This window comes from Aquarana catesbeiana, linkage group LG06 (genome assembly GCF_042186555.1).
Source record: "Aquarana catesbeiana isolate 2022-GZ linkage group LG06, ASM4218655v1, whole genome shotgun sequence".
Lineage (NCBI taxonomy): Eukaryota > Metazoa > Chordata > Amphibia > Anura > Ranidae > Aquarana > Aquarana catesbeiana.
The window spans coordinates 76,891,784-76,904,606 of NC_133329.1; the positions used below are offsets into that span (position 1 = coordinate 76,891,784).

Sequence of the window (12,823 nt, forward strand, 5' to 3'; positions counted from 1 at the left end):
GCCAGGTCAAGTTCCAGGGCTCAGTTACGTAAAACGGGGGGGGGGGGGGGGTCCTGGACCCTGCCAGGTGTTTTTTCACCTTAATGCATAGGATGCATTAAGGTGAAAAGACACGAGGGTTTACAACCCCTTTAAACTCTACAATGAAAATCTTTACTTTTAATTCTTTCTTATGTTTCTTTCCTTTCTTTGTTCTATTATATTAATGGTATACTAAACCCTGAAGCCTAGGTTCACACATATGCGATCTCAGACATCGCATGTGATTTGCACCCGCACCGCAGGTGCCGATCACATACGATGTCTGTGCGATGCGAGTTCAGCCATACTACTGTATGGCTGAACTCACGTTAGATTCAAAGAAAAAAAAGTGCAGGGACTCCCCCCCCCCCCCCACATTGAAATCGGATCGCATGAGTATTCTCACCTATGCGATCCGATTGCTGTGTGAGTTCACATTTCACACTGCGATCTATGAACCGATCTGGGGATGTCATTAACAATGTATTGACACCCGCATTTGGTTCGCGGAGGGCAGTGTGAACCGCCTGCGGCGGAAGAGATGCGATACAGGAACTGGCGCTGGAATCGCGCTGGTTCCTGCATTGCACAAGTGTGAACCTAGGCTAAAGACTTATCTAAAGTCAAAAACTTTAGTTTTGGATAGTGGTTAGGAGAACCTCTGCTTGGTTTTGGTGGCTATATGTGTTCCCCTTGGGTAAATTTGCCCACTTTGCTTGTCTGGTGAAAATTGTCACTGGAATAGAAAGTGGTGTGAAACCCAAAATGTTGGAGATGTCACCATAACAGAAACAGAGGAGAAATCTTCCAATGTGCACACCTGTTCTGGTGACAATGGTCATTTTTTGTTTTTTTTTGTGAGTGTAGGCATATTTAGGCAGGCTTAGCTTCCTGTTTGTTTTGGTTTGTGTGGGCTGGGAGTGGCACAGTTAGCAGCTGGTGACTCACAGGCAATGTCACTGAGACCTCCCTCTTCCTTCTAGAGGATTCTAGAAGTAGAGGAAAGGTGGAGCTGCCTGGGGTGTTCTAAAGAGCCCTGACCAATCCCCAACCTGGATTGGCAGGGGCAGGCCTCCTTAAATACCCAGAGTCAGCCCAGCTGGGGAGGAGTTGTCAGGTGGAAGAACTGAGGATGGAGTACTAGGCTGTGGAGGCCTTTGAGGGAGCTCCCCAGTCTAGGGGGGGGGGGGGTGACCTTGGGCCTGGGCTCAGGTGCAGGACAGAACCCTCCAGGAAATCGTGGAGGCTCTGAACAGGAGGCACAGGAGGAGCAAGGGAGGTCAGCAGGAGCTAGTACTGCTGGGCAAGTCTTTAGGAGGGAACCCGTGGTTGGAGCCAGGAGGGCTGGTGAGTGACATGTGCAGTCAGGAGGACTGGGGAGGCACGCCTGAGAGGACTGGGAGATTGCAGTCAGAGATAGGTGCAGAGCCAGTAGTGAGGACTGCAATGTCATGGGCAGTGGAGTCAGACTGATGCATCCAGGAGGACTGGCAGGACCTGTAAAGGGCTGACTGGGAGCAGTAGTCCACCTATAGGACAGCTAGAACAAAAAGACTTCCTATCTTCTGCTACACCATAGGGGCCCGCGGTCCCTGCCTGCAAAAGGCAGTTGCTAAGGCCTGGCTGAGCCAGTGTCAGGCCTAACCTCACATGTGCTAGCTTTTCCTGAGAAGCAAGAGTTGTGAAGGAGGAAGAGAGAGATAGTAATAGTCTCCAAGCAAGAGTTGTGCAGGAGGAGATTGGAGAAATATTGTGTACATAGTTGTCCCAATTGATTGATATACAATTCTCCTATTGATTGATATACAATCCACCTAACTGATTGAGATACATTCTGCTGGGCATCTCATAATTCCCTTAGCCCATCCAAGTTAAATCCCCTTATAAAAATAACAAAAACAAGCACATGGACTGTTTCCTGCATGAGAGTGACTGCCGGGCTGGGCAGGGTGACAGGTGGGCCACATCACTTAGCAGCCCTTACGGGGGTACTGCTACACTTTAATCCAGCTTTTCTCAACCTTTTTTCCCCCAGAAGAACCCCTAAAATAACTTTCAGGTCTCCAGGAACCCTTACTAAAACCAAAAAAAGGTTGTCTCCATAGTTCCTGGGCTGACACCACTTGCCAAAGCCAGCAGTATGACAACAATCTTAGAGTCAATTAGTGTCATGATGCTGGCTTTGTCAAGTGGTGTTGGCTGAGGAACTAGGGAGACACCATCAAATGGGAGGACAATCAACCATAGGTCAAGGAACCCCTAGCAACATCTGGAGGAACCTTACAGCTCCATTGAACCCTGGTTAAGAATGACTGTTTAATCTGTCCAGTTAGTGAAAACCATTCTGTGTCTGTTTCTCCAACCATTGCATCACATTACTTGATTAACACAGCTTAAAGCTAAAGACCAATTAGTACACAACAAATGCCCACCAATGGTCTGCCGACCAAAGAAAGTAACTATATATGGTAGACTTCTTCAAATTTTTGCTAATTTCCTCAAATTTCTGATTCTCAAGGAATGAACATCCCCATATTATGTAAAGGGTTCCTTACCTCCAAGCCAGCGTCGGTGATTGTTGACCTCTTCAGACTTATAGACTTAACCCCTTTCTTAGACAGGGGATAGTTGTCAATGAATTCACAGATGTCCAGGTCTGAAACCCCAACCAAACAAAATGAGTCAAACCCACGCACCGCGAACCCCTGCAGACTGACAAACTCCTTCTCCCCCGAGGGCAGCACATTGTAAAGTTCCTTGGCGTGCAGAACTGGGGTCATTCCAACCCAGAACTTCGGCTGGTACAGCACCCGCCTCCACGTCTTGCTGACCTGGGCAAGAATGCATTTCTCACAGGCCGAGAAGTAACAGAAGAGCCGGTTGAGGATCTTTTCGTCGAAGGCCAGGTGACAGTCCATGCCCTGGCTCTGAACCCTCTCCATTGAGAGGCCACAAGGAAAGGGGGGGTTTTCTTCTCCAGGGCTGAGACCCAGCGGGATGGTGTGGGTCGGAGGTGGTGGCAAAATGGGTAACACTGAAGGATTGACATGCTCTGTGTGCTTGGGGAAGGCTTGACTTAAAATGGATGGCACTGAGGCGGGCTGGCAAATTCGGTTCTTGACAGCTGGTGTTCCTTTGGTGATGCTGGCAGAGCCCAGGCCATTGGTGGGGCTAGGGATCTTCACCAGCCCATTACGGGGCAAGCACTGGGCCTTGGTGTCTCCGTTATTTGAGTTAGACATGTTGACAGCTGTGGAGAAGCAACAAAAATTACATACATATTAGTGTTTAATATACTGTATATCAAAACCTAGTCACTAGAATTTCATATACACTTTAAAATGTTAATGTACAGTATATTTAAATGTAATTTTCAATATTTTTAAAGGGACATCTTAAAATAAAATAATACCTGGCGACAGGGGCGTCGCTAGGGGGTGGCTTTTGGGGCGTCGCTAGGGGGTGGCTTTTGGGGCTATAGCCCCGAATCTGGGGCCAATAGCCCCGAGTCTCTGCAGGGGTCCCCAAGGGGAGGGGAGGCTCTCTGGGGACCCTTATGTAAGTGGGGGGCTCTCTGGGGACCCTGATGCAAGGGAGAGGCTCTCTGGGGACCCTGATTTTAAGGCAGAGGCTCTCTAGGGACCTAGATTTAAGGGGGAGGCTCTCTGGGGACCCTAATGTAAGGGGAGCTCTCTGAGAACCCTGATGTAAGTGGGGGGGCCCTCTGGGTACCCTGATTAAAGGGGGAGGCTCTCTGAGGACTCTGATGTAAGGAGGAGGCTCTCTGGGGACTTTGATGTAAGAGGGGCTCTCTGGGGACCCTGATGTAAGGGGGGCTCTCTGGGGACCCTGATGTAAGGGGGCGGCTCTCTGGGGATATATACACACACACACGTATATTACTGTATATACAGTACATGTGTATGGCCGCCCAAGCGTATGACTTTCTTTACTACACTGCTATGGGCTCTAGCCCCAGATCTTTTGTAGACCTAGCAACGCCCCTGCCTCGCGATCTTGCTATGAGGTGCCTTGTTCAGGCCCTTCCTGTTATAGAGTGACAAAGCGCTGTCCATGTATCCCAGTTGTCCTTCTGCATTGTTACATAAAAACCTGTGTGTGGCTAGCTTTAATTTTTGGCCAGCTCCATTAAAACAAAATTCCAGCCAAAAATAATTAAAAAAAAAAGTTAATAGCCCATTTTGAACTAGTTCACAATGGAATGTACAGGTTCAAATGCGCATGTTCCCATGTGTTCCCGTGCGGTCAAGTTTTGTAGCCCATTTATTTGAATGGGCTGCAAAATGCACTGGTATGCAGAAAAAGTGGTGCAAGTGTTACCTTTTTACAGAACACACTGCACCAAACCGCGTGGTATTGCAGTACTAGGAGATATGGTGCCTGCAAATAAGCTGCCTTTGCGAGATGGGCTTGGGGTGCTATTAACAAATCACTCCAATGAAAAAAGGGCATTCGAGAGGTGCTGGGACTTTGATATGAGTTTAAACAAGGAAGTGAGCGGGCAAAAAACATTTGAAGAGCCCACTGGCTCGGGTTAGGCTCAAAACAGGCAAGGTGACCCTAATGTGGGTACTCCAGCAGGTTACCAGGACAAGATGTGGATATATGGAAGGAGCCCCAGACCAAAGGATAAGAGTACAAATTAATTTATTAATCATGTGTTAAAAGACTTCCAACGTGTTTCAGGGCTCCAAGAAACTGGTCCACTTGTCCAAATCATTTGGTGGAGGGGGGATTATGGTGTGGGGTTGTTTTTCAGGGGTTGGGCTTGGCCCTTTAGTTCCAGGGAAGGGAACTCTTAAGAAGTCAGCATACCAGGACATTTTGGCCAATTTCATGCTCCCAACTTTACCGGAACAGTTTGGGGACGGCCCCTTCCTGTTCCAACATGACTGCACACCAGTGCACAAAGCAAGGTCCGTAAAGACATGGATGAGCGAGTTTGAGGTGGAGGAACTTGACTTGCCTGCACAGAGTCCTGACCCCATCTCGATAGAACACCTTTGGGATGAATTAGAGTGGAGACTGTGAGCCAGGCCTTCTCGTCCATCATCAGTGCCTGACCTGACAATTGTGCTTCTGGAAGAATGGTCAAACATTCCCATAGACACACTCCTAAACCTTGTGGACATCCTTCCCAGAAGAGTTTAAGCTGTTATTGCTGCAAAGGGCGGGCCAACTCAATATTAAACCCTATGGACTAAAGAATTGTACACACGATCGGATTGTTGGCCAACAAAGCGTCAGACTTTTGTCCGAAGGGCGTGTGCCAGGAACTTGTCTTGCATATTAACGGTACACAATTGTTGGGCAACAAACATGAACGTAGTGATGTACTACGTGGAATTTCAGGTCTTGAGCGCCACCCTTGGGCACCTTCTGCTAATGTCGTGTTTGGTGAGCAATGATTCCAAGCATGCGTGTTTGTACTTTGGACTTTTGTGTGACGGACTTGTGTACAGACAATACGAAAATCTGACAACAGACCGTTTTCTACCGAAAATGTACTAGCCTGCCATCCAACATTTGTTGGTGGAAAGTAGGACAACAATTGTCTGATGGAGCGGACTAACGGTCGGATTTTAGCCCACAGTCTGTCATCACACAATTCCCTGCTGAAAATCCGATCGTGTGTACAAGGCTTTAGACTGGGATGCAATTAAAGTTCATGTGCGTGTAAAGGCAGGTGCCCCAATACTTTTGACAATATAGTGTATGTGCCTCCAAAAAAATGCTTGCATATTCACAAACATGCATACAGTACATGCAATTAAATGAGGATGAAGAGATGAGGGAATATTAAATAAGTAATAAGGAAAAATGGGTTCGTTTTCAAAATGAATAATATCAGATTCTACATGATTAGCAGATGCCATTGCACCATTAAATATATAACTGAAACAATACACATTTAAACAAATATAATTAAAAAAAACACAACCCTAATATAACAGTCAACAAAGGGAAAAAAAAATCCACATATAAAAAAATGCATGTCTAAAAATGAAAAAACACACACATAAAATGTTAAACTGGTACAATAAAAATGCCGCATATGAAAGCTATACCACAAAAAAAGCATATGAAGGCTATGCCGAAAAAATGCTCATAAATACTATATGTGGACAAAACCAAGCTACAAGCTCAGGGAGAAAGAAGTTGCTATGGGCACATGTATGTTTTGGTGTGAACCTGCCTTAAATAATGAAATGACAAAAAACAGCTTTTGCTGCAATATTCACCTTCAATATGGAGATTTTCCCCACAGTACTTTTTTCAGCCACTAGATGTCCTCAGTTTGATGGCCAAAAACTTCATCTAAGCCCAGGCCACCCCAAACCCACCACGGCCTGTGATTGGACAGTGAAAGGAGAAACAGCACAGTAATGAGCTCTGTCACTCAGCACTCTCCTCCTATCAGCATGCCCCATTCGAGAACATGAGCTTATTGTCTCCTTGTGCTGCTTCTTCCTCTCACACTCCAGCCCTGCTGTATAAGGACTGCAAGATCTGATACCGGGTCACATCCAGGTACTTACTGCTTCTATTTAAAAATGCATTTAATGGTGTATTTGTGATTACATTAATCAATTGCATTAATTTGTCCTTAATATCTCCAGGGAGCTCAGCTTTAAATAATAAACTTAAAGGGCCGGTACTGTGAAGAACGCTACTACTGACTCATCTTGAAAAGGTTGAATAACCGAGCTCTGTCCATTCACAGTTCTAAAGCTGCTGTCCAAGGTGCTGAAACTCAATTTGCCATGATCAGCACCGAGTCCCTCGGTTTTCCTCGTGAAAGGCTTGCTTGAAAATATGTTTATGGCCCGTTCAGACCAAAACGCGGTGCGGGAAAGGTGAACACGGGGGAAAGGTGAACGCGCGGGAAAGGTGAACATGCGTAAAGGTGAACGTGCGTAAAGGTGAACATGCGGGAAAGGTGAACGCGCGGGAAAGGTGAATGCACGGGAAAGGTGAACGCGCAGGAAAGGTGAACGTGCGGGAAAGGTGAACGCGCGGGAAAGGTGAACGTGCGTAAAGGTGAACATGCGGGAAAGGTGAACGTGCGTAAAGGTGAACATGCGGGAAAGGTGAACGTGCGTAAAGGTGAACATGCGGGAAAGGTGAACGCACGGGAAAGGTGAACGTGCGTAAAGGTGAACGTGCGGGAAAGGTGAACGTGCGTAAAGGTGAACGTGCGTAAAGGTGAACGCGCGGGAAAGGTGAACGCGCGGGAAAGGTGATCGCGCTGCCCTTGCACGGGGCATGCAAATGCCAGTAAATTGTTAATGGCACCTCAAACGCATGTCAGGAGATTGTGACTGTCTCTCTATGGAGCCAGTTCACACCTCTCCGGAGCGGCTCCATAGAGAGCACAGGGATTAGCACAGGCGGTATAGGGAATTGCACAGGAGTCCTGTGTGTCTTCTGGTCCATTTCAGGTCCAAATTCAGCCAAAACTTTGGGCTGAAATCGGACCTGATACGGTGAACGGAGACGCACCAGACCCCTGCTGTGAGCCTCTCCGTGCTGCGGTGTGAACCCAGCCTAATACATTATTAAAAATAAATATTAAATTCACAGTGTCAGCACCTAAATATGACCCGGTATCAATGTCTTGCAGTCCCTGTAGAGCAGGGCTGTAAGAGGAAGAAACAGCACAAGCAGCCAATCAGATCTTGCGCTGACAAGAATCATGGTGATAGGAGGGGGGAGCAGAGTGACAAGCTGAACACTGTGCTGCTTCTCTATTCACTGTCCAGCAACAGGTTGGGGGCTGGTCCGGGATGACCTGGGTTGAATGATGCTGATCATCAAACTGAGGACACCTAGTGGCAGAAAAAAGGTACTACAGGAAAAAAATCTCTGGATTGAAGCTGAAGCAGCATAAGCTGGTTTTGTTATTTCTCCATGGTGGGTGCCGGCGGTTAGAGGGGAAAGAGAAGAGCAGACACATGTCCATTCTCCTCCCCTTCTTCTTGTGACCCGGAAAGTGATGTCTCTGATGTCACTTCCGGGTCAAGCTCTCGGTGTCCCCGGCTAGCTCAGGCGGGAAATAATGTTTTGCAATGCGATCTGCATTGCAAAACATTTAGCTACTTTCACACTGAGGCAGTGTACAGGCGTTTTAGCGCTAAAAATAGCGTCTGTAAAGCGCCTGAAAACCGCCTCCCAAGCCTCCCCAGTGTGAAAGCCCGAGTGCTTTCACACTGGGGCAGTGCGCTTGCAGGACAGGAAAAAAGTCCTGCAAGCAGCATCTTCGGGGCAGTGTAGGAGCGGTGTATACACCGCTCCTACACAGCTCCTGCCCATTGAAAAGTGCTTCGGAAGCGCCGTGACACGGGTGATTTTAACCGCTTCTTAACTCCTTGTTGGGGGTTAAATGCACCCGCTAGTGGCCAAAAAGCGCTGCTTAAACAGCGATAAAGCACCGCTAAAACTAGCAGCGCTTTACTGCTAATGGACCCACCGCCCCAGTGTGAAAGCGGCCTTAGTGGAGCACAGGAGAGACATTGGGGGTCTTTTAGACCCTGCATATCTCAATAAAGGGAACCTAAAAATCATCACACGGGGGAGAGTTTGTCCCCTTTATGATGAAAAATAAAGTTAAGTAAAAAAATTAGTTTTTGCAAAACTAATCACACCCATGCACATAAAATCCCCCCCCCCCAATTTTTTGGAGGCCCCCCACCCCCACATATACACACGCACAAACGTAAACACATGTGTCGGGGCACCTACGCGTGAAAACGTTGATTGCGATACACATGTTACATATCGTCGCGCACGCCGGAGAGAGAGCAATAATTTGAACACAAGACCCCCTCCGTAACACTAAACCGATACCTATAGGGGGCTTTTGAAGCGTCGCCTATAGAAAATTTCACAGGCACAGAAAAATGTAAGGTTTGGCATGTTGGGTGTCTAATTACTCGGTGCAACCTAATCTTTTTATATTTTACCAAAAATTTGGGTAATTTTTTGCGTTTGTTTGCCCTAAAATTCACGTTAGTGTGTTGTTGTTTTTTTACTGAAATTTTGCAGTAATAACGTGTGACATAAAAAAAATTGCAACTACCACTATTTTTTTCTCTAGGGTGTCTGATTTCAGAAAATATCTCATATTTGCGGGTTTTGTGTAATCTTCAGGCCTAAAAAGACATTTTGTGCAAAAAAACGGCTCTGGCAGCAAAAGGTTTAGATGACAGCCAGGCAAGTAGCATTTTCAAAAGAAAATTTCAAAAGAAGCTCTCATGCATCTCCTATGACAGATGTCATTGTAGTGAAAACATAAAAGGGGGTCAGCGCTAAAGAAAAGAAATGGGTAGCTTGCAAAAGGTAAATATACATACAAACAAACCAACACGAAAGAAAATAATGCAGTGCCTCCAAATCTAAAATCTTATAATCTCAACCACTTTACCTCCGTGGATGCTTTTTGCACAAGATGTCTTTGTAAGCCCATCTCCAGGGGGAGGTAAACCCTCCTGCCCCAGCACTGCAAGGGTTATATGCAAAAAAAGCCTACTTACCGTATTCATCACTCCTCCAGCAGATGGCGCTCTCCTCTACTCCCCCTACACTCCCTCCTCACATCCATAGCAGGGCCGTGGGCTCTGCATGGGTCTTGATGGCGTTGTAGGAGTTGCGACCACCAGAGAGTAGTAGAGAAGAGTCTACGGGGGGACTAGTCTTACAACCTGTGGGTGCAAGGCTCCTTAGACCTAAGTCTAGGTTCACATCTATGTGGTTGCGGTCGATGCGTTTTTCAGACACGTTTTGCGTTTTTAAAGCCGTGTTTTTTTATGCGTTTTTTGCATGCAGTTTTCATGCATTTCACGTTTTGCTATTTTTTTTCTCTTTAAACACACTGTATATAGCTAGCCAGCCGCCGCGTCCTTAACAACCACTGCGTTTTTGTGAAAAGGGTCAGGGACTTTTTTTTCCCACCGCAGATTGCATTTTGCCTGTGATAGACTTCCATGGAGTCGCACCAAAAACGTAAGTGTTGCATTTTTTTATGCGTTTTTGTTTTTTTCCCCCTTTAAAAACACTGCACTTAGCTGGTCGCTAATGAGCAGGCCGGGAACCCAGCCGCCGCGTCCTTAACAACCGATGAGTCATCATCTGCCAGCGGGGTTCTCTGCTGACAGCTGAATGTAAAAAAGGAATTGCCAGCAAAATAAATTTGTGAAAAAAAAAAAACAGCGTGGTTTCCCCCTCCCCACCAAATCCAACATCGGTTGTTAAGGACGCAGCGGCCCACTCCTATGCGCTTTTTAGTGCATTTTGCAGAAACACACTACAGTCCATTTAACATGGTTTCCTATGGATGTAGTTCACATCTGTGCATTTTGCAGTGCTGCGTTTTTTTGAAAAGGGCCGGGGACTTTTTTTCCCACCACAGATTGCATTTTGCCTGTAATAGACTTCCATGGAGTCACACCAAAAACGCAAGTGTTGCGTTTTTTAATGCGTTTTGTGTTTTTTTTCCCTTTCCCTTTCCCATCATCTGCCAGCAGGGTTCTCTGCTGACAGCTGAATGTAAAAAAGGAATTGCCGGAAAAATAAACTTGTGGAAAAAAAATAGCGTGGATCTCCGCCCCCCCCAAATCCAACATCGGTTGTTAAGGACGCAGCGGCCCACTCCTATGCGCTTTTTAGTGTATTTTGCAGAAATGCACTACAGTCCATTTAACATGGTTTCCTATGGATGTAGTTCACATCTGTGCATTTTGCAGTGCTGCGTTTTGTGAAAACGGTTGGGGACTTTTTTTTCTCACCACAGATTGCATTTTGCCTGTAATAGACTTCCATGGAGTCGCACCAAAAACGCAAGTGTTGCATTTTTTATGTGCTTTGTGTTTTTTTTTTTCCCTTTAAAAAGACTGTACATAGCTGGTCGCTAAGGAGCAGGCCGAGAAGCCGGCCGCAGCGTCCTTAACATCAGCTGCCAGCAGGGTTCTCCAAAAAATTGTGAAAAAAAAACAAAACGGTGTAGTTCCTCCCCACCCCTCCAAATCCAACATCAGTTGTTAAGGACGCAGCCGCCTACTCCGTAGCAACCAGCTATATGCAGTGTGTGTAAAAAGAAAAAAAAAAGAAAAACGCAAAATACATGAAAACTGAATGCAAAAACGCATCAAAATCACGTGTTTAAAAACGCAAAAGGCACCGCAAAATGCGTCTGAAAGATGTATCAACTGCAACCGCATAGATGTGAACCTAGACTTCATAGGTGTGCCCAGCCTATTGCATTAGGGTGTGCACCCCAAAGCTCAAACACACATACGTGTGTGTAAATATATACAAGGCACTAGGTCAATGAACAGTGTCAGTAGGACAGACGGTGTTAGTAGATGGTGTCAGTAGGGAAGAGATTGGTGTCAGTAGTTTATTTTTTTATTACTTTTTTTACAATAATTTTTTTATTATTATTATTTTTTTTTTTTTCTGAGCTCCACTGGGGGGCTTTCGTGAAATATCAGGGGTCTAAACAGACTCCTGATGTCTCACTTTGGAGAAAAAGAAAGGGACTGAGGACAGAGATTCCCTAGTCCATTTCTCTGCAGCCAAGCAGCAGGGTCAATCTGCGCAGCATAGGGTGATTAGGGTGTGCCCAGGCACACCTGACACACCCTGTGCGCACGCCTATGCTAGACTTAGGTCTAATGCCGCGTACACACGAGCGGGCTTTACGGCAGACTTTGCCCGGCGGACTTTTCGACGGACTTTACGACGGACTTTCCGAATGAACGGACTTGCCTACACACAATCCACCAAAGTCCGTCGAATTTGTACGTGATGACGTACGACCGGACTAAAACAAGGAAGTTCATAGCCAGTAGCCAATAGCTGCCCTAGCGTGGCTTTTTGTCCGTCGAACTAGAATACAGACGAGCGGACTTTTCGACCGGACTCAAGTTCGACGGATAGATTTAAAACATGTTTCAAATCTAAGTCCGTCCAACTTTTGAGAAAACAAAGTCCGCTGGAGCCCACACACGATCGAATTGTCCGACGAAATCCCGTCCGCCGGGCAAAGTCTGCCGTAAAGTCCGCTCGTGTGTACGCGACATTAGGAGCGTTTTTTTTTGGGGGGGGGGTTTTCACGCATTTTTTTTTTTTTTTTTGTTGCCGACAATTCTTTTTTTTACATTCAGCTGTCAGCGGGAAACCCCGCTGGCAGCTGATGACTCATCGGTTGTTAAGGACGCTGTGGCCGGCTTCCTGGCCCTGCTCCCTAGCGACCAGCTATGTACAGTGTTTTTAAAGGTGAAAAAAAAACACAAAACGCATTAAAAAAATGCAACACTTGCATTTTTGGTGCGACTCCATGGAAGTCTATCACAGGCAAAACGCAATCTGCGGTGGGAAAAAAAGTCCCCGACCCTTTTAAAAAAAAAAACGCAGAACCACAAAAAGCACAGATGTGAACTACATCCATAGGAAACCATGTTAAATGGACTGTAGTGCGTTTCTGTAAAATGCAAAACGCACCAGAAAGCGCATAGGTGTGAACGTAGAGTAATTGAGCGTTCAATTTTTTCGATTTTTTTATCCCCGGACACTCAACCTATCCCATTCATACATAAGGCTATAATGAGTCCGCAGCTCCCCTTTACATAAGCCGGAGCGTTTCTCTGGGGTCAGCGAGACGAGGCTGTGAATAGAATGACATCACGAAGCGTCGATCGACTCCGAGCTAATCCACAGCCTGCGAATCCCCACTGAGCAATTATTCACTGTGGCGTGACTCGCTGCTTCACGAACAATAATG

The 12,823-nt window shown here is 46.4% G+C and overlaps 1 protein-coding gene across 1 annotated transcript in view; it reads right to left on the reverse strand.

Annotated features, from left to right (window-relative positions):
- Positions 1-12,823, reverse strand: part of FBXL16 (F-box and leucine rich repeat protein 16) — an 80,944-nt gene that overhangs the window by 21,915 nt on the left and 46,206 nt on the right. The window contains exon 2 of the mRNA XM_073636276.1: positions 2,577-3,271. Coding sequence (XP_073492377.1) covers positions 2,577-3,263 — 687 coding nt within the window. The 5' untranslated portion in view covers positions 3,264-3,271. The remainder of the gene's footprint in view (positions 1-2,576; positions 3,272-12,823) is intronic.